Source organism: Phlebotomus papatasi, chromosome 3, assembly GCF_024763615.1.
Source record: "Phlebotomus papatasi isolate M1 chromosome 3, Ppap_2.1, whole genome shotgun sequence".
NCBI lineage: Eukaryota > Metazoa > Arthropoda > Insecta > Diptera > Psychodidae > Phlebotomus > Phlebotomus papatasi.
Window position 1 is genome coordinate 76,975,477 of NC_077224.1, and position 23,192 is coordinate 76,998,668.

Sequence of the window (23,192 nt, forward strand, 5' to 3'; positions counted from 1 at the left end):
GTTGCTCAAATTTCGCCGTAACCGTCGGTAATGAATTTGAAATTTTCATCATGGCGAACTCGCTTCGAGTCAAATATCGCTTCAATATCGCCCATCTTCGGCAGTCAAAACGACGCTTTCTTGCTTTTGTGAAGTTGAGAAGATTTCTCTGTGAATTATTTGGCAAATATTTAGTGCAATAGCACTTGAAATTCACCGAAAAATAGAAAAAACTATTCCTTAGTGCATGGTATTTGGATTGTGTGTGAAAAGTGTTAAAGATCAGAGTGAAAATCAAGTTTTCTTGGTGTTTTTGTTTATGCTTGGTGTTTCCCTAACAAAAAGACGCAACACACATTTCTGCCCAAAATTGCGATAATTTCCGCAAAATAGAACTCAAAAGGGGCTCCACTTGCTGCAAGTGAGGGCATCTTTATGGTTTCATAGTGGTTTATCCAGAGGAACGCGTGAATTTCCACAAAAACGCAATGGAAATTTGCACAGAAAGCAGTGGAGTGGACACATCACCTGACATGAATTCCAGTGCAGATTTGTCACCGGATCGAATGCCTCAGCCAAGGAAGCTCTTCTTCGGCAGTTCCCCTGAGACAGGAACTGACATTCTGGCTGATATTTCGCAATCAAATATGATTCTCAGTCCCAAGAAGATCGTCTCGATGTCACCACCTTATCGCAAAGTTCGAGCCCTAAGGTTAGTTCCAAATACCTATTTAAATTACTCCAAAAAATTAGGAAGTTCTGAGTTTAGGGATTCTCACAGAAAAAATTTCCATTCAATCTCTCAAATTTTTTTTTTTTGAATCAAAGGAATGGCTTCAATTTGTTTCCCCAATCTTGTGATAAAAAATCTCATAGCTAAAAATCTTAAATTTAAATTGGTGCTCATCAGCCAGAGGATACTCTTACAGGTAATAAGCCAGAGCCCTTTAAAGATTACACACAATTTTATCAAAATTTTGGGCTTTGGTCAAAAGACCGAGACAATGTTCGCCGTAAACAACCGTAAAGCAATCAAAGAGGTAGAAATTGGACAGTTTTAAAGGGACCAAAAAGCCATTAAGATTGTTTTCTTGAGGATTTTGGGATTTAAAAACCGTCTCTGTGAGATTTTTAAAAAGACGGGAATTGCTTGGGACTTGGGAAAATCCTGAAGTGATACAGATTGTAGCCTAAGACCTGGGAATAATTTAAATTTAAATAGAAGAGGTATCTAGGAATTACGTTAAATAATACGTTGCGTTTTTTCTTAATAGTTAGTATAAAAATGATAAAAACAAATTTCATGAGAATCTAAATTTTCTGAAAAATAAAACTGAAATTGCAAAAAGAGTAAAATGTACGAAAATAATAAATAATATCAGACTAATATATATTTTTTAATCTTAATTTCTGAACTTTTTAAAAAAGAATAAATTAAAAGATATTCATTTTATTCTCAGATAAAAGAAAGCTAAAAAAAATAAGTCAAATTTTTTGTGTCAAAAAAATAATCAATTTTGAATTAACACTAAATTTGCCGACCGTTTTTGGTCGTTTTTCGGTCAAATGACAACCCGTGGTAGGGTAGAATACTCAACAAATTTGTCTTGAAAAAGAGCTAAAATATGTGTTAATTTTACACCGGTCAATTTGACCGGGTTTTGGTAGGTTTAGTGTTGAAGGCTAATATTGCTTTATGTATTTCTATCTTGCTTCGGAATTTTCTTTATTCAAATATAGATTTTCCCTGTCTTGATCTAAATCTACTTTTGATTTCATGAAATAAAAATTATTATCCCTTTCTCTCTCAAAGGCTTTGAGTATGTCTATCTAATTTTTTCGAACCTCAAATTAGATTAAATTAAATTAAATTTGGTGTAATGTTTAAAAGAAGAATAAGAGTAGAAAAGAGTAGGATAGACATATGCTAAACTTTTAAGAAAAAAGGGATGTGAATTTTGATTTTATGAAATTTTCCTGATACAAAAGTTGTACCAGAGCCATTATCGAAGAATTTGAATCAACCTTCAATGGTCAATTAGACAATTTAATGCTAAAGATTAAAAATATTTAGTGAAATAATTTTAAATTTTCTATTTTTAATTGTAGGCTTATATACGTTTTATAAGCTCACAGTAGAATATTTAGAAATTTAAAAGTCTAAAAAGGGTCCTTTGTACTAAGCTTCAAAATTAAATAAAACTAAGAATTATGATAAGTTCATTTTAGCTTCTTTATTGCGAAAAATGCTGCACGTTTTTGACATAAATACGTAAAGAAAGGGTCCATCGCGACTATAATAAAAATTTAAGCTATTTTTCAATTTAGCTATTTTTAGATAGCTTTTAACGCATAATTTCAAAATATATGAGATTTATAAGTCAATTCTCTTTAGGAAAAAACTTGCCATTAGGTTTCAGTGCCGCTAAGGAAAAACGTATGGAAAAGTGAAAGGTCGAGAGACCCTTGGCTATAATAATACGGGTTACAATATAAACTTTGATTTAAAATTTAAAACTTAAAGATTTATCTCCGAAATTTATAAAAAAAATTGATTAGTCAAGATCAAAAACATCTCAAATAAGCTAAAGAAATTATATTGTATAGACTCTGTTAAGGGTCCCAGTCAAAATCCCGAAAGCCAAAATCCCGAACGACAAAATCCCGAAAGTCAAAATCCAGAATAGGCCAAAATCCCGAAAGCCAAAATCCAGAATTCTTAAAAGTGTCATAGCTACTCCCACGATTGCACCCGCGCTTGCTGGAGGCAAAGGGAAATCTTCTGTGTCTTGGGAAATTATTCTGAACATTTTCCTCCATATAACTTTATCCCTTTCACGATTATGAACATTCGGGATGTTGGCTTTCGGGATTTTGGCTGCCACCGTCTGTTAATATTCGGGTAGGTAAAATCAATGCAGAATTCGCCGAAATTCCTTAATTCTATGATTTGTAAAAGAGATGGCAAAGCGTCTAGAACTACTAGAACTAGAATTTACTAGAACTTACGAGATAGAACTCTCCGTGAATTATTTTTTTCCATCATATTTGGCTGTATACCGGTTTATCACCAATTAAATTGATTCACAAATTCTAAATCAATTCCGAATCCGAATTTAAAAAATGGTTAAGAAGTGTGCAGGTTAGAATGTTTTTGATATAAGTAACATGCCTACAAACAAACCAAAAATTGATTAATCTATAAAAATAAAGCAATTACGATAACTTGTCCAAATAATTACCAATTGGGACTAACATGACCGGGTTCTAAATTTCAATATCTTTCCAAAAAAATCTAAATTTAACCAAAGTGGTTAAGAAATGAGCCGTCCCTAGTGATTGGCTTTAGACATTCAATAATTCAAAATGGCGTATTTTCCGCTCATAGGTATGTTTGGACGAAATGTTAGCCTAGGCTTCCCCTAAAACATAATGCCGTTTTCGAAATAAACAAAAAAACATGATTTTGGAAACTATGAAGGAGGGGTAATGCAAAAAGGGAAAAAGCGTCTGGAGATAATGTTTTTTTTTTAATTGGGGGTCATCGAAAACCAGAAGTGGAAATATCTTTTACCGTTGAAGCTCCAGAGCGGTGAGAAATTGGTTAAAAAAAAGCGTATTATAAATCTGTTCTCTCTTTGAGTTCAAGCAGTAAAATATGAAATAGATATTTCAGTAAATAGGTTGTGATCAGGTTTTACTGTCATTTTACTGTTGTTTGTTTATTAAGTTAATTAAATTAATAGTTGTAAATTAATACATTCCTTCTATTGCAAAAAGAATAATTGGTTTTTGCTATTATGATAAAAATTTCAATAGAAAGAAATTCTATCTTAAGTAAAAAAATATATATATATTAAAATAGAAAAATAAACTTCTGCACAACTGAGTATTCGAAACAGTAAAAGAACTTTCTATCTTTTTTTTCCTGGAAGTTATTATAAACGGTAAGTCGGCGACGTACACTCAAGGATGTAAAAAACGAACGGAGATGAAAACAAATTGAAATGAAAATTAATTGAAGTCAAACGTCTGAACACTGTAGAGATCTTTTGCCAAAAAAAAAAATAGAAATGAAATGCAGATTTGGTATGATTTATACATCACTCAGAAATATCGTCCAAAATCATTTTAGTATGAACTGTTACGGATAAAATAAATTATTGGTTCATAATCGGTCCGAGCCGGTTCAGACTTGTCAAGGATATCAAGTTTCTTCCTCGCTTGCCGCAATTTGTTGGTAAATACGCTCTATTAATCTTTGATCTTTTAGAATCTCTTAGGAATCTTTTAGGATCTCTTAGAATCTACTAATCTTTGATCTTTAAAAAAAACCGTTATTATTACAAATGATTTAATCCTTTATGGACGAGAGAATCAAAAATTGGGGTCAGACTTCTTAACAGAAAAATATAACTTTAGAAGATCGTGTGATTTTTTTTTTGAGATACCGATGTTCCAATTGTTCTTAAACGGCTAGGGGCATTTTAGATGGACGCATCTGCCTGGACACGCAAAATGCAAGATAGCTGCCTTATAAAACCAAGCTTTTGAAAAGTCTATCTGTTCACCTTTAAAAGGATTATAATAGGAATTTTGCGTTAAAATTCCCTTTAGGAGTGCGTCACTTCACTTTTAGTAGTTCCTGAGATGGAAGCAAGGGAATTCTACAAGAGAATGGAGAAAGAAATTGCTTGTTCGGCAACATCTAAAAACCATTTCGGTTTCGGTTTCAGATGTATGACCAGAATGTTGGACAAATTTTTCGGAGTTATTCCGAATTTTAAGAAATCCAAAAATTGAAAAATTACAAAAATTGCTATCTCTGTGGAGTTCATGCAAAAAAAAAACATCTTCAAAATTGATATCTTTATCTTTACAAAATCATATTAAGTTTGGATAGAACATAAAATTAATAGACATCATAAAAGCAGCATAGGGTGACTTCTAAAATAAATGAGTAACCCTTCAATTCCCTTAAAGGTTTAAGTTATTTTTTTAAGTCACAATTAAAAGTTTTCTATTTTTTAAGTTGAAGACTAATGACACTTAAGATATAACAAGCTCATCTTAAAATTATCAAAATTTAAAGACGTTTTTTGACAAAGATCATTTTGTTCAATTTTGAAATTTAGGGGAACCTAAAGAAATTAACCAGTTAAGGTTAAAAAATAATTCAAAAATATAAATTATTAAAAAAAAACTTTAAGGATTGAAAGCTAAAAGAATTTGCTTTAGAATTTAAGAGTTGGGAATTAATTTATAATAAGTCGAACTTCTGTTTATGCAATTCTATCCAAATGGTCTAAATTCTTTATTTTATTTAGAATTAGGGCAGAATCACATTGCCAATAAAATGCTCGCCCTAGCCTCACCGTATTTCGTTAATTTACGCATTTTCATTGCAATTCTTACGCAAATTCTCGATTACCGTATTACCTTATCTCATACTCGGTGGCACTAGGTGATAATAATATAAGAAAATTGAAGAAATAAATCGAAAATTTGATATTCGGTGACCAAAAAAAAAACTGTAAGAGAAATAATTCGTACAGTTTTTTTTGCTCACCGTTTTTCGCATTTTCGTTTTATTTCTTCAATTTTCTTTTATTATTATCACCTAGTGCTACCAGGTATAAGATAAGGTAATACGGTAATCGAGAATTTGCGTAAGAATTGCAATGAAAATACGTAATTTAACGAAATACACGGTGAGCATTTTACTGTCAATGTGATTCTGCCCTTAATGCTAGTCCATTAAACTTGTGAACTAAGTTTAAAAATATTGAAGGTCTCCTGTTTAAATAAAATGAATTTTAATTTTGCTAATTGAAAAAGAAAATGTCTTTTCAAATAAATAACTACTTATCCAAGAGCAAAAGTTAAACTAATTGTTTTTAATAAAAATAAAATTGTTTAACTATTTAACCATTTTCTCTAATACTTTTTTTTGATAGTTTCAGTAAATCCTCTTCTTTAAATTCGTTTTACTCTACCTTTTTTTAAACTTTGAATAATGTTTTAAAAACAAGAGGTTAAAATTTAGTTATTTTCTGACAAAGAGATAATTTTGCTTTAAATTTAACTTAGTAAATCATATTAAAAACCTGAAAGAAGTATAACTCTAGAAATAATGATTTTGAAATTATCTAGGTAATTAAAAATGTTTTTGGTTTTAGGCTTTATTTTTACAAAGTTTTAATTATTCAATATAGAGATATCATGGGAAAAAAACTTAGATTTTAAATCGGTCAAATTGGTTTTTGCCTATTCCCAGGCTTTTTGATACCCCAGCAACACCCAAAACCATCCTCAAGAAGCTCAGTGGGAGCGAAGTGAGGAACATGCGTAAGGATACGGATGCTTCGCATGTAGAGGTTGACTTTATGGATGTCCTGGCGAGACCCATTGATCACTCCTCAACTCCCCTTCCTGGTAGTGAACTGGTGAAGCCACGTGTAATGCCACTGCATATGCACAATATGAGTTTTGACCAGAAGCGTCCGAGTGCCAATATCAATCCCTTTACGCCCGATGGAATGCTCATGAAGACGAAGAAGCGAACACGCCTGGAGCTGTCTGAGAATCACAATCAATCCCTGGGCGGTTCAGTGTGTTGGGGGGACGGGCGCCTCTCGGACGATGAGAGCTATGAGATGCGCCAGGCGCCCAAGAGACTTGCTCTCCAGGACACCAATATCAGTCGATACGAGAGGGAATTTGTGCAGCTGACGCTGATCGGAGCTGGAGAGTTTGGGCATGTTTTCAAGTGCCTCAATCGACTCGATGGATGCATCTATGCCATCAAGAAGAGCAAGAAACCAATTGCCGGAAGTGCCTGCGAGTAAGTTGTATTTCTATTTTTTCTTTTTGATTTATTTTTTCTTTAACCTTTTTAAAATTTAAAAAATCAGAGTGAAAAAAGCATTTAACATTTTTGAAACAAAAATTTTTGAAAAATACAAAATTCAAGATGTATTTTCTTTTGCAAATTTTATAACTTTGTAGTATTACATTAATTTTTTTAATAAATAAAATAATATTCTTTTTAATTAAATAAAGACTAGGAACATAAAATACACTATTATGGCTCCGGCACACCTTTTAGATCAGGAAAATTTCATGGAGTAGAAATTCGAAACCTTTTCTTTCTCGCATGTTTTGCATATGACTATCTCATTATTTCGCATGCAAAATTCGATTGAGCTAAATTGGATTTGTATTGATGTTTGAGAGAAGAAGAAGAGTGCGAGAGAATGAGACAGACATATGCAAAATATGTAAGAAAGAAAGGGATCCGAAATTAGAATTCATGACATTTTCTTGATCTAAAAGGTGTGCCGGAGTCATAATGGCTCCGTCAGACTTTTTAAATTAGGAAAATTTCATGAAATCAAAATTCACATCCCTATCTTGCTCACACGCTTTGCATACGTCTGCCACATTCTGTCGCATACCAAATTCGAGTGAGCTAAATTGAATTTGGAGTGAAGTTTAAAATAAGAAGAAGAGTGCGAAAGAATTTGGTAGACATATGCAAAGCATGTGAGGCAGAAATGGATATGAAATTCGACTTCATGAAATTTTCTTGATCTAAAAGATGTACCCGAGCCATTAATTATGTTTTTCACGGTTTAAATTGACTTTAATTTAGCAGAGATTCATATTTCTTATGGCTCCGGCACACCTTATAGATCAGGAAAATTTAATAAAATCGAAATTCGAATCTCTTTCTTTCTCATTTGCATAAGTCTGTTCCACTCTTTCGGTCTCAAAATTGGACTGAACTAAATTGAATTTGGTGTGATGTTCAAAAGAAGAAGAAGAAGAAGAGTGCGAAAGAACAGGATAGACTTATGCAAACAATTTGAGATGGAAAAGGATGTGAATTTGGATTTCATGAAATTTTCTTGATCTAAAAGGTGTGCCGAAGCCATTAAGTACAAATTGTAACGTCAAAATTTTGAAAAAAATCAAAGTGAAAATATTCAATTGCCATTTTCAGCTTCAATTGCAAACATTTCAGATCAAGAAAATTTCTTGTTTTGGCGCACCTGCAAAATTTCAGTTCAGTGAAATTTCATGAAATCAAAATTTATATGTTTTCTTTTTCAGAGATTTTGTGTCAGTCTATCGCTTTTTTTACATTTGAAATTTGATTAAACTAAATTGAAAATGTTGTGACGTTCAAAAGAAGAAGAACAGTGCGAAAGAGTGAATACAAAACGTTTACGAATGAAAAAAAAACCATAAATTTTCACTTCGGGAAATTTTCCTGATCTAAAACGCGTGCCGGAGCCATTAAAATCGAGATTCACATCCCTTTCTTACTCAGAATTCGATTGACTTAAATTAAATTTCTCTTGATGTTCAAAAGAAGAAGACCAGCGAGAAAGAGTGGTAGAAACGTATGCAAAACGTTCTAGAAAGAAAAAATCGTCAATTTTGATTTCGTGAAATTTCCCTAATCTAAAAGGCATTCCCAGAGCCATTATGGCGGCGCACTTTTAGATTGGGAAAATTTCATGAAGTCGAAATTAGAATTTCTCTCATTTTCACCTGCTTTGCATATGCCTACCTAATTCTTTCACACTCTTCGTCTTCTTTTAAACATCACTCCAAATTCAATTTAGCTTAATCAAATTTGGTATGCAAAATAATGAGATAGTCATATCATATGCAAAACATGTGAGAAAGAAAGGGTTTCGAATTTCGACATCATGAAATTTTCCTAATCTAAAAGGTGTGCTGGAGCTATTTAAGATCGAAATTCGCATCACTCAGAATTCTATCGACTTAAATTTCTCTTGATGTTCAAAAGAAGAAGAAGAGTGCGACATATGCAAAACATTCGAAGAAAAAGAAAAAAAGACATGTGAATTTTGATTTCATGATTTTCTTCTGATCAAGAAGGCATAAATATTTAATTCTGTTTTTATTATTATATAACCTTTGCAAAATTTGCAAACCATATTGAGTATTTTGAGAACATTCTGTAAATGCTACTTTGAAAAAAGAAAAAAAAAATTATAATTAAAGTTTCACATTCACAGCATAATGAAGAGTCCCTAATTTGAAATCATTAAATATTAAACGACTTTTAAATATCGTCTTCAATAAATTACTCAAAGAAGTTTTTGACAATTAAAAATAGTTTATCGATTTTTAAAAGTATAATAGATTTTACTAAATGACTATCCAAACTTCCAATTTGATTTGGAATTATTTTATTTATTTATTTCTTTTCGATTTAAAAAAAAATTAGACGGATCGCGCTAAATGAAGTCTGGGCCCATGCTGTGCTGGGAAAACATGACAATGTGGTGCGATATTATTCAGCCTGGGCTGAAAATAATCACATGCTTATTCAGAATGAATACTGCAATGGAGGAAGTCTTCAGTCGCTTCTACAAACGAGACATCTCAATGAATCCGAACTCAGAATACTTCTCATTCATATTACAGAGGGACTGAGGTAAGTTTCTTGTTTTTTCTTTTTGTTATCGCACAAGTTTATACTTGAAAATATCCATTATAATTTAATGTGAAAAATCATTATTGAAAATTGCTATCAAATGTGCTAAAAGAATTCTTTGGGGATTTCATTGGAAATGTGTGATAATCTCTTGAGGATTTGTGCTTTGGCAATATTATATGTCGGGGATAAGCCTTCAGGTCAGATTTTGTGGTTTGGGAAGACAATTTTTTCAGGTCATTTGGACGGGTTTTTGGGCATTTAAACTTTTGAAGTTTGGAGTATTTTAAAATGGTTCTTTCAAGATTTTATTTTTAAATTGGATATTGAAATCTTATTGAATTGCTGTAGGATTTATTATTATTCCCAATTTTTGTTTTAATTAAAATTTTGATAATTTAATTTTTAGAAATAGAAACACATTAACATTCCATGTAATGCTTTCGAAAAAACTCGTCCTTTCCAATAATGTCAATGAACTTTTTGAAAAATAAATAAAGGAAAGAAAGGGTATATAACTGAGCAGGACGTCAAAAGAGCGCAATGCATAAATTTTTACTTTATATATCCCAAATTTTAAACAGATATTTTTTTTTCTTTTCGAAGTTTCTTAAGTTGCCACTACACTTTAAAGATCTATAAACTTTAGGAACGATTTTTGACAAAATTTTGACGTTTCCACCTACTACACTCAGTCCCGGAATTATGCATTTCGGGATTATGCACATAATTATGAATATTTGCCTATCACTGGGAGTCAATTTGTAAAATCATTTTTGAAAAATGCCTTAATGTATAGGGTGCGTGCGTGTTTTAAGGTCTGTTGGCGGCCATTCCTTTGCTCGATAGGGTAAGTGTGCCAAATTTCGGCATACAGTCGAGTTCCTCAAATTTGAACGACGGTTGAGTTCAAAATGTAAAATTTGAGGTTATGTGAAGAAAGATTTGCGTGAAGTTTGAATTAGAAATATTTTTTTCTGATGTTTCCTCATTATTATCGTATTATATTAACTTCCGCAACAAATTCTATATAGTAAAGCGAGGTAATTCCGATGCTTTTCATAGAGTGCGACTTTAACGCTTGTTTTTGGACTGATGAAATATTTTTTCCCCATTCCAAATCAATAGAATTATTCTTTGTTTCATTTAGAATCACAATAGAAAAAAATTTTAGCAATAAAATTGAAGAAAATTAATAAAATTACGATAATATTAATATATTCGCAAGAACCTTACTGCGATGCTTTTTTCTAACTCCGTTGAATTGGATCAAACTCGGATGCTCATTTTAAGGAAGAGTTTATTGCATAAAAATGAGAAGATAGTATTTCAAAAATATTTTTTTTTTAAGTTTTATTTCATCAATTCACATTGCTGACTTTAACCCTCTTCTTCTGGCGACGTTTTGGAATTTCTCCTGGCCAAAAATAGCACTGTTTTAGTGTGTCGAAAATCAGTTGAGTTTCAGGAGGATCGAGAGTCTCAGTTAATATACAGAGTATCAAGTTAATATACTCTTACTCACTTTGTAGATCAATAACTACACTAACTTTTATTAATAATTTTGATTGAAAATAATATTTCATAATAAAGAAAAACCACTGAACGTTTTCCAGCGAAGGACTGTCAACAGCAAAATTTTCTAGGAAATTAAATTTTTAGTACACAACCCAGCTGACCCGAGTTTGAAAAATATTTGTTTCACCCACTTATTAAACCGATAAAAATATAATTTTAGGTTTTTCTTAAAGTAGAATAGTTATATTATGTTACTGCAGTGATTAAATATGGAAATAAAAATATAATTTATATTTTAAGTGGATTTATCGGAGTTAAATCGGTCGCGGTATCCGAGTTTTGCAATCGTCAGAGTTACATGGCTTTACTATATATTTCACGACAAATTACATTGATATTATTCTCTAAAGTTATTTTTCTTAATTTTAGGGAAAGTGCATTTCACATGAATTCCGTTACGTTTTTAAAAATATTGTTCAAATTTGAGGATTGAGAAATGTCATCTACACCCCCCAAATGTTCAAATCTGAGGAACTCTACTGTAGTTGCATGCAAGTGCCTAAGTCTCAAGCTTGAAATGTAATATTTTTAATACATATTGTTTTTTTAATTACTTCGTTTTAAGGAGTGTTGCTTAGAACCTTGTAGACAAATTATCGTCTTTAGTTTCTCTAAAATCATTCTTATAATACATTTTAAAATGAATAAAACTGTGAACATAGTTTTGGTGGCCTATTTCGGCCACCTTCATTAGTTCCGGAATTCTTCCAATAATGTCTTTTTCACATCATCTCGTTTGTCGGAGCGACGGTTTTTGTTATTTTTTTTAATTGTATAACCTCTAGTAATGCAAAAACTAAAAATTCATGGAAATTTCGAGGAACAAAAAAGTGGCCGAAATTGCAAGCTGGCCGGAATTTGGCACACTTACCCTAGATGTCGCTACTCAGTTTTCTTACAAGCTGTTAAATGCAATGCAACATATTTTTAAACATTATTATTTTTTGTCTGAAGGCGTGGTTTATTTTTCCGTACAAGTAATAATGGTCTATTTTAGAGCGATATTACAATGTCCATTATTGGACATGTATTTATTGGAATAAATAAAATTAAAAAAATATTAGAAAAAAAAAACACTTTACTGAAAGAAGCGTGGTCTAAAATTATTTTTGAAAAAAACCTTTTGATACAGATTAACTCGATTTAACAATGTTACATAAAAATGCTGTCTTATGAGGAAAACCTAAAAATAAGTAATTTTGTTAAACAAACAGTCATACAACTGTCGTAAAAATTATTTTGGGAACATAAACTACGTGAATGGTGAAGAAAGTAAGGGCGACTGCGCCCACTTGTAGGTAATAGTTGTTTCTACATCAAAGCCTTTAAATGTTAACCACTTGCAAAAATACTAGAAAGACATTTTAGCTGAGATTCTTTACAATCTCAGCTTTTGTGATCATTTTAAATTAAATTATGTGAAGAACAAAATTTTTATAGGGCGGGATTATTGTTGACTTGAGTCTATTTAAGCTCCGCCCACAATTGAAATTCTGGGGTGTATTTTTATAAAGTTTCAGTTTGTTTCTTTTTTTATACATAAAATATTCAAAAAATCATTAATAAAATTTATTGGAAAAAGTAAAATAATCTAATCATTTACATAAATTATGAATAAATATTTCAATACTAATAATGCTAATAATTATTTATTATTTAATACTAAACTCACTAGGAAATAATATTTTATTACTTTTAAATAACACATTTTTTTATCTGTATACAATAAAAAAATATATTAAGTTTTGTTAACTTTAACTTTTGAAAAGGGCGTGACCTAAAATATTTTTTGATCTGTTCAATGTGTTCAATATTTATTTTTTTGTTGAACTTCTCCCAAATGAATGCTTCAATGAAGATGTTCTTAGGATATTAATTGGGAATATTCCTTAATTTTTGTTCTCAGATATATCCATTCAAATGATTTGGTTCATATGGATCTCAAAGCTGGAAATATTTTTCTGACTAAAGCTCCTCAAAGGTAAGTTTGCTTTGGAGAATTAAGAAACGCGAAATAAATTGCTTTTGTCTACTAAAAGAATGAAGATTACAAAGAGAAAAATCGTCCTTTAAGGTTAACCGCAGTCGAAAATCCAGACGATGGCTTTGAGGATATCTTCGATGATACCGAACGCGATGTGATAACGTACAAGATTGGTGATTTGGGTCATGTAACGTCTGTGCTGGATCCTCAAGTAGAGGAGGGTGATTGTCGATATTTGCCAGCAGAGATACTCCGCGATGATTTTACCAATCTGCCAAAAGCTGACATCTTCTCGCTTGGAATTACTCTCTATGAAGCTGGAGGTGGTGGTCCTCTGCCTAAGAATGGTCCTGAATGGCATCGGCTGAGAGATGGGAATATTCCAGAATTACCTGGATTGAGCAGTGAATTCAACAATCTTATTAAACTAATGACACATCCAGATCCCAAACAGCGACCATCGCCCAATTCCATCTTCAATCATCCGTGAGTTGATTTTATTTCGAAAAAAAAGGAGAATGTATTTAAGATTAAATGCTAATTTTTGATTTCTTTTCCTAATTTAAAGGCTCCTCTGTCTGACGGATACAAAATCAAAGGCACAGCTTTCCTTGGAATTGTCAATGGAGCGACAGAAAAATGAGCTTCTCATGAAGGAATTGAAAGAGACCAAGAGAATTCTTAAATCTTACGAGATCTCCAAAACTCCAAGTAAGTATATCTTTGACTTTTTAACAATTTGAATAGATTTTGTAATAAATTAAAAGTAAGTGACTAAGTGTTCTAAATTAAAAGTGTTTTGAAGTATTTTTTCATAAAATGGATTTAAAGAGTTTTTTATTAAAAAAAAATTATTGAAACATACTTTTTTAAATATGAAACCATTTATTAATTTTTTTTAAATTAAAATTTGACTAATTTGAAGTTAAATTTTAAAATATTACATATTTAGGTGAGATTCATAACAATCATCTCACTTACAATAATCCTAACAAAATCTCGTGTTCTCCGATCGGCCTGAAAAACTTTGCAAAATGTGTTTGGCCACCTGATCACGAATATACAGTGGCGGCCATAATAATAGAATCATTCTTGAAAACTTGAGTTTTTTAACCTTTGTTAACTTTTTTCTAGTATGTTTAACAAAAATTTAATTTAGACATAAGACTGTCAAGTGGCCACAGGTGGCGTTTCGATAGCGTCACAATTCATTAAATTCAAACTCATTTTTCTCAAAAACTCCATTGTGCAAGTTAATCAAATTTTAGAATGTTGTAGCCTAGTCTAGGACGTTTCCAAAAAGTGGCGTGGGTTCGCTGTGTTCATAATAGAACCAGAGATATGACGGGTCAAACATCACGAAATTCAAAACATCATATTTCCGGTTCTGTTTGACCGATTTTGATGGGTGAGGGCTTAAACGAAAGATCTCACCAAATGCTACAACTTTCTAGAACATTTGAGTTTTGTGGGACCAACACCAGGGGCGCCACAGTCGAAAAACCGATTTCAATATCCCATAACCTCAATTATCTCGACTGTCGCTCAACCGATTTTGATAATTACTTCGACATAATTGTAGAGGACATTTGTGTCTACATTTCGTCCATACTTCATTTTCCGCTCAGACTACGCTATCTCCGATTTTGCCGTTTAAGTGTGAAAAATTGACTTTTTCCATAATAACGCTTTGAAACCACTCAGATGCCAATTTGACTGCTTCTACTCGACCAAGACACTTAAAATAGGGTTTTAAATGAAAAGTTTCACAAAATACAACAATTCTTTCATATAGTTGAAGTTTATCAAATGAACACTTGGGGCGCTCTGGTCGAAAAAACAAGTTCAGAAACAAACAACATCGATTATCTCGGCTTCTGATCGATCAGATAAAGTTTTACGGTAAAATTATAGAGAACATTCTGGTCTACATTTCACCCATATATCACTTTTCTGTCAATCCATCCAAATCCTTGATAGGGTAAATTAAGCTAATTCAAAACCTGGTCTAAATGGAAATTTTTCGCTACTCCAAATGGAAACGTCATTGTTTTCACGATAAATACAGTACTAAATTACTATATTTATATATTTTCTATACCACAGTTTCATTATTTAGTTAATTTTGCTTCAAATAAAGCGAAAATCCATTCATATTCACAAATTTTAATTTGTTAGTTTCTCAGAAAAATTAATAGTGTACCTTTTCACCATCGAATTTTTTCAGAGATCGACCATGTTTTCCAATGAAAAACACAATGAGGTGACTGTTGTTTATTCGTTTTGTTTAACATTTAGTGTCACATTTCTGGTTAATGTTATTTAAATTAAGTGCTAATCTTTATTGTTAACGGTACGTGAAGTTCTCAAATGAAATAATTACCTATTTCGTGAACAAAAAGGGTTTTTCTGAAGTGTCTGCAATTACTTCAATAGAAACCCTTGAAATATGATCCTTTGGAGAGATTTTCATTTTTGTTTTAGATGGGCAAGGAGAAAGCCCAGGAATAAGAACAAATTCTGCACTCAGGAGCAACTCGACAAGGTTTTGGAAGTCTTTCGTCGCGGTTTCACTTATACACTGTTTGTCTCCAATTAGAAAACGTCCCTTGTCTCCATTTGAATTAATTTGTTTGCAATAGAAGCATTTTACGCTCACGTATTTTTCTTGTATTTAAGAAGTTTTCAAATTATATCTAAATAATTTTCATTAAACAGTAACATTCTAGAAGAGTCAAGGAGCATATTTATGTAATTCTCTTCAGAAAAAATATGAACTCAATGTGTTTAATTTTCTGTCAAAGTTAAAGCGTGTGGAAATGGTTTTGAATTAGGACATTTACCCAATATCACTTTTTTGTCACTCCATCCAAATCTTTGATATTTTGGTTTAAATACAGAATTTATATAATTTAACGAATTTGATTCAAGATAACTGAATGGTGTCCTCAAACTTCAGCTTTAAATCGAATTTGCATGCATTCATTCCGAGTTAGTTTACGTTAAGAATCTCACCTACAATAAGCTGTTCTAGGCTTATCACTAGCTTTTAATTTTATAGATGGTTTCATTCCTGTTTTATAAATTTTGGGGATGTTCAATTTTTGAAGATGAGCATTCGCCAAAATTGTGACGCTTTGCAGCGTTATTTTTTTTTATGAAAAAAAAATTGGAATTTCCAATTATCAAATTTGAAATTTGCGAATTAAGGCAGAATCACATTGACAGTAATATGCTCACCGTATTTCGTTGACTTATTCATTTTAATTGCAATTCTTACGCAAATTTTCCATTACCGTATTACCTTATCTCATACTCGGTGGTAGTTAGTGAAAATAATAAAGGAAAATTGAAGAAATAAAACGAAAATTCGATATACGGTGAGCAAAAAAAAAACTACGACTAATTTCTCTTACAGTTTTTTTGCTCACCGTTTATCGAATTTTCGATTTATTTCTTCAATTTTCTTATATTATTTTCATCTAATGCCACCGAGTATGAGATAAGGTAATACGGTAATCGAGAATTTGCGTAAGAATTGCAATGAAAATGCGTAAATCAACGAAAATACGGTGAGCATTTTACTGTCAATGTCATTCTGCCCTTAAACCTAATATTTTTTAAAGTTAAATGAGTTAAATTAGGATTTTGAAATGACGATAAAAACCATTTTTAAAACACTACCCAATTTTCTTAATTTATAAATTTTCTTTTTGTTTTGTTGATATTTTTGCAGATACAATTTCCGTTCTTCCAGTAACAAAACGGGTCAGGAATAGCTCTTCACCCTTCAAATGTGATAGACAATTGCGGTCTTACTCGAAAAATAAGAGGTCAACTGTGAGAAAAAGTGCCCGGAATTTTCGTGATCGAAACAAGAATATTATTGACTTCTAAGTGTGAAAAAAAGAGAAATGAATAGAATAGAAAGAGGAGAAGTTTTGTTAAGAAATAGGATCATGAAATTCTAAAAGAAGAAAAAAAAAGCCCTCCTCAAGAGCAAAAGGGGAGCGCCTTACATCATACTTTCTTAAAACGTAAGTTTATACATTGAGAGAAGAAAGAGAGAAAGACGTTTTTGGTTAATTTTTTCTTTTCTGATGATTCTCAAAGATGAAAAAATCATTGATTAAAATTTTTGTTATTGAGCCATTTCTGTCAAGAAAAAAGAACAATTTGAAAAAATAGAAAAATTACCAAGAACGTTGTGCTTTCAGGAAAAAAAGGAATTTGATCCAAATTTTTTGCTAATCAGTGAGTTTGTAGCCAAAAAAAATTGTGTAAATCATTTGATATTAAGTTTTGCTTCTTCATCTTTCAATTTTAACAAAATGTATTAATCTCTAAAAAAAAAGAAAGAAAATCAACTGAAAATATTTTTGGGGGGGAAAAGAGGATTTTTAAATTAATTCATGCGAATTGTGTGATTACCTTTAAGACAAATTACCTCTCTGAAATGCCAAGAAAAACTATAAAGAAGAAAAAAAAAACAAAATCAAGTATCCAAAATTCTTTTAATTTTTATCTCGCTTTTTAATGCTGCATTTTCTTTTCGTTCTTTTTTATTTGGAAAAAAGGAATTTTCACAGTTCTTTTTTTTATTATGTTTGAAATTTGCTTCTCTACCACTTGAAAGTGTATAAAGAGAGAAGACAAACTAATCCCTTGTCCTTCAGTAAGAAGATAAGGGATTAAATAATGTTAAGATTGAAAAAAGAAAACAAACCATTGTGGTATCAATTACTGCATTATTTTATTTGTGATGGCGATTACTAATTTTTGTAATGTAATCAACTTTTTTTTAATAAGGTTTATTTTAAGGATTTTTTCAGTCATTTTAGTGAACTAACACTCAAGATGAATGTTCTTGGTATATACGAATTGAAAAATTTTCTTTTTAATATTTTTTTTTGGAATCTCTCAAGCTGCTAAAATGAAAAAAAAATATTGAGAATGTTTGAAGAGAGATGAATGCAAAAAAAAAAGATTTCTGTTGCAAGAAGTTGAATTTGAATGAGAAATGTTAAAATTCATGAGGAAACATATTTTATTTACCTTCTAATTTTAAAATAAGAATGTACTGTATTAAATAAAATGTGGTCGAAAAGAATATTTTTGATTTTTTAATTCTCAAAAAAAAACATAACGGCGTTATCACACTTACACATTAAAATTTTAATGTGATTCACATTAATTGTCGCTTGTGAGCGTCCAAATATGTTATTTGTGTCTTTGAGTCACTTAATTTTTGGGGGTTTTCTATTTATTGATAATGAAGTGGACTTGGCCTGCAAAAATAAGTTTAAATTTACCTAAAGCATAAATATTTTTCACATTAAAAAATTAAAGAGAAAATCGCATTAATTTTTCGCATTAACTTTTTCGCGTCACACTTTTATTCAGCAAGTGAATTCATGTAAAATTGAGTTTTTCCTAATGCTTTATGATCAAATATAATATTAGATGAGTTCATATATTCTGTCAGTAGAAGAGGTCGAAAGTTTGGAGTGATATATCTCAGCTCCTGATGAACATAATTGGATGGGTGAACTATTGTTGGAAAGCTTGACTCATTAGCTTTTAGAATCTGGTATATGTAGTCTGCTATGAGTAAACCATGGTCATCCAGAACCATTTATGTCGAAGAAGACACTTTTTGCAGCGTCATTTTTGACCATCTACTGCTGGGACCAGGAGTGACCCACAATTCTCGCACTTGGACTGTTCGTTAGAGGAACTCAAAGGGTATAATTTGTAGAAGAAACTTTTTTTTTGGATATCTTACTTTTTTTTATTCATCGACTTTTACAAGAATTTTGAAGTGTTAAACGCAAGGAAAAAATTACAGTAATCCTAAAAGAGTGGTTTCTGGAGGGGAAGGATAGACGTGGGGATGAAATTGATGTGATATTTGGATTCCTTAGATCAACTTATGGGGGAGTACTTAGAACATTCCAAGTCGATATCTTCATTAGTTTGTCCAGAAAATGAGATAGAAGGATTTCTGTCATTTTTTTCTATGCGTGTAAAATGTTAAAATTCTTGCAAAAGTCGATGAATAAAAAAAAGTAAGATGTCCAAAAAAAAAAAGTTTCTTCTACAAATTATACCCTTTGAGTTCCTCTAACGAACAGTCCAAGTGCGAGAATTGTGGGTCACTCCTGGTCCCAGCAGTAGATGGTCAAAAATGACGCTGCAAAAAGTGTCTTCTTCGACATAAATGGTTCTGGATGACCATGGTTTACTCATAGCAAACTACATATACCAGATTCTAAAAGCTAATGAACCAAGCTTTCCAACAATAGTTCACTCATCCAATTATATTCATCAGGAGCTGAGATATACCACTCCAAACTTTCGACCTCTTCTACTGACAGAATATATGAACTCATCCAATAGTTCTGAGAGGAGAAAAATTTTTCATTGCGTGAAAACTCGGAAAAACTCTGGGTCACATATGACCCTATTGTCGGCAAGGGAAGTACACATATCTTTTTAAAATCTGTATCACGGGCTTTCTAACAGTTTTTTGCTTGAATTTATTAATTTGGCTAAAACCATGGCAAACTAGATTGTCTTGATGAACACTGTACTCATGGTGTTCAAGGAATCTTCCTGGTAATCCCTTGAACAGTCTCTGTCACAATATTTTGAGTGGTATTTGGCAAAAATAAACTTATCCCCACACAATACAATTGCACAATATGGGACGCTTGCAGAATACTCCAAAATATTGCAAAATATGTTATAATCCATCAGATATAAGATGAAATGTTCAGGAACAAGATATTTTCCTTCTGGATTTCACAAAGAAAAACAATGTCCCAAATACATTTCACTATAGGTTTGGGGCGAAAACACTGTTACCCTTGGGGACAATAGGGTCATATATGACCCGGAAAAATCTACACGCTTTTCTGGAAAATTGAGAGTAGTTTATTATATCAAAATATGCAATATACAATCTTCGGATATTCTATTTTGTGTTTCTAAAGAACTTTTTGCTGAAAAAAATAAATTAATATAAAAAATTTTAAAAAAGAAAAGTCATTTCACAAAGTTCGAAATTAGTGATTTTTGATCTCAAATATTTTCTTTTCCTGAATATCTGGGGTCTTGAGAAAATTATCCAAGAATCTTACATCCTTCTATTATGATGTCGTGCACAAACCGATAGATTTCAATTAATTTAAATAGTCAAAAAAATGTTTTTTCCCGGCTCATATATGACTCTAATGACGCGAAAGAGATAATGCTATAAATCAATTTATATCAAATTTTGCGGGCCAAGTTTATCTATTTATCAACAAATAGATCAAATTTTGAATTTAAAATGATTCAAACACACAAATTACACATTTAGACTCTCACAAGCGACAATTAATGTGAATCATATTAAAATTTTAATGTGCAAGTGTGATAAGAGAAATTCGTTGTCTTCACAGAAATCAAAATTTATGAATTTTCCCTGCAGATTCCCTCATTTTTCCTTAGTGTTTGCAGCACTACCTGTGCACTCGACAAACCAATTTAACTCTTTCCGGACCGCAGCATATGCTGCAAGCCAATTTCATCATTTTTTAATCAAGAATATCTAAGCGCAGGAATTAATTGAGGTCCTACAAAAAAATATCTTACATTTGGACATCCTTATAGTTTGTAATCATCCACAAGAATAGGATTTTTATCAGTTCTGAATAATTAAAAAACATTGTTTTTCACAAAACATTCATATGCTGCTTTGGGTACTCAAAGTCCCAAAAGAGACGAAAGAGTTAAATACACAGATTGCCCACCAGTTAGCGCTACCTTGCCGGTTCGGTAGATTTTTCCGTGGAGCAAAGTTCTTCTGTTCAACCATGTCAAAGTAATAAAAACCTTTTTATATTATAAATTTGTGAAAATCATGTCAATTTTGCAAAAACTTCGCTTAATTAACATCCCAACAGTCTTCCAGACAACAAGAGCATGTAGAACCAATCTGTTCTCTCGTTATTTCAGCGACGAGGCGCAGAAGGCTCGTGAAGCCGCTGCATCCGGAGCAGAGAGTCAGCCGACAATCTTTGATAAGATCATCAGCAAAGAGATACCTGCTGATGTGATTTATGAAGATGACACCTGTCTGGCCTTTAATGATATCGCACCACAGGCTCCTGTGCACTTTCTCGTGATTCCCAAACGGAGAATTGCAATGGTGGAACTGGCCAAGGAAGCTGATGAAAATGTATATTTGTCCCTTCTCAATGACTTCCTCTTAAAGTCAATTAAATCCTTCCATTTTGCATTCGCAGCTTCTGGGGCATCTGATGCAAGTTGCAGGGAATCTGGGCAAGCAAAAGGCACCCAAAGGCTTCCGTCTGGTGGTCAACAATGGGCCAGAAGGATGCCAGAGCGTTTATCATTTGCATTTGCACGTTATGGGTGGTCGGCAACTCAAGTGGCCTCCAGGATAAGTACCAGAATTTTTGCATTATGATTATAGAAAGCGGCCTGGCTCTTTGTAAGGTTGCATTTCAATAAATATTATGAAAAAAGTAATTTAAGAAAATGTTAAAATTTGATTCCAAAGGGCCCCCCAACAAAATCTGATTTAATGATTGTAGGACTTTCCATAGACTCCTCTACAGAAATGTCCTTCGATTTCCCTAGGAATTTCGCTTCCACCAAAAATAACACTTGTTTTCATTCTTTTTGTATCAGTTTTTCAATATGTAAACTTTCTAAATTTGATAAATTTAGAGTTTTGAATGCACAAAATTATTTATAATAATTTTTATTTTAATGTCACGTAATTCCACAAGCCAGATATATCGACGGCTCTATTCCATACTATTTTAAGGCGATTTAAAATTATATTACTCGGACAGATATGTTCCTGGGATCGAGCTGAACAACTGGTGAAAATTCGGTGATCATCTGACGTTCGAGTGACGAGCTATTCATTTTTTTTTCTTCAATTTTTTCTAAAAGAAATTTATACGGACACAGACAAGGATTTTGCCAACTTGGCTCTCCCGAAAAGTTATTATTCTGCGATAAAACAGTATGAGTAAAGCCGTCGTTATATCGTCGGTTTGCGGCTACCTCTGTCGTATCTGCATTTGTTTTGTATCTGCATTCGGAGCAACTACAATACAGACGTCCCCTCTTGCGTGAAATGCTGACACAAAAGAAATGCAGATACGACAGATGTAGCTGCAATCGACGATATCCAAAACGCGTTTGCAAAATTTTTAATTCTTTTGCAAAGAATTATGTGAAAATAATCATTAAAAGAATCCTTATGAAAGAAAATTACTTGAGCAGGTGCAAACACTAAAAAAATATTCGGGAGATAAGATTTTACCAGGGATCAGTTCTACATTTTGGATTATTGATGCATTCAGGCCACAGTTGGGTCCCTTATGCTTCCCCACTCCTATTTTATCTTATCCCTCGATACGGCGCGGGTAGCCGCTTTATTTCACAGCTCGTATATATCCAGTGCCGCTACTATATCACAGCAACCCACCTCAGTGCTTGTTTTGTGTTTGGATCAGTGACAGTGAATAGTTGAAGTTGAAGCCCGTTTTTGTGCTAGCTTCGATTCCTTCGATTGTCTAAATGGTTTAGATCAAGCGGTTCACTCAATAGGTCAAGGAATTCACCCATAGGTCTTTTCTGAAAATTTGAGGTATTGGACTACCTAATAAAATACAATATTATAATGGGCCAAATGGGCCAAATTCATTTATAACAAATTGAAAAAAATTATTTGTGCGAAGCGTAAATCGTCCGAAGGTCGCGCGCTTTCCCCTATATATCTTAAATCTTTATCAGATTTTATACCCAGGTAGTTTTGTATATTAATACAGAATTACCATTTATTATGCATATGTATATTAATATTCATTGTACTTTGGAAAGGATTTTGTAAACTAATCTACCACCAACACTTGTGTAACTATTACGTTTTTTTTTACAATTATCCGTAGTTAAATTATGAGTTATGAAGTTGAAGTTGTGCGCTTTTATCTAAAAACCCATTATACGGAGCGAAGGCTCTCCAGATAAAGTACATTTTTGGGACTGAATTGCATTAGGGTTATCTTTCGAATAACTTACAAACGCAGTAATGATATTTAAATTTAAAATATTATCAACATCAAGCTAAGAAAACAGTCCAAAAAAATTTTT

At 32.1% G+C, this 23,192-nt stretch overlaps 2 protein-coding genes across 2 annotated transcripts; both read left to right on the plus strand.

Annotated features, from left to right (window-relative positions):
• The first annotated feature begins 75 nt into the window (after positions 1–75).
• On the plus strand, positions 76–18,123 carry LOC129805851 (wee1-like protein kinase). The gene is made up of 7 exons (XM_055854070.1): positions 76–691; positions 6,257–6,823; positions 9,245–9,454; positions 12,939–13,013; positions 13,107–13,502; positions 13,585–13,727; positions 16,753–18,123. Exons 1-7 carry the CDS (start codon positions 468–470, stop codon positions 16,911–16,913), a joined length of 1,776 nt encoding a protein of 591 aa, XP_055710045.1. The 5' UTR covers positions 76–467; the 3' UTR covers positions 16,914–18,123.
• A 2,686-nt stretch (positions 18,124–20,809) lies between these two features.
• LOC129805855 (adenosine 5'-monophosphoramidase HINT1) lies at positions 20,810–21,554 on the plus strand. Its single transcript, XM_055854075.1, has 3 exons — positions 20,810–20,883; positions 21,018–21,240; positions 21,308–21,554. Exons 1-3 carry the CDS (start codon positions 20,876–20,878, stop codon positions 21,467–21,469), a joined length of 393 nt encoding a protein of 130 aa, XP_055710050.1. The 5' UTR covers positions 20,810–20,875; the 3' UTR covers positions 21,470–21,554.
• The last annotated feature ends 1,638 nt before the right edge of the window (positions 21,555–23,192 follow it).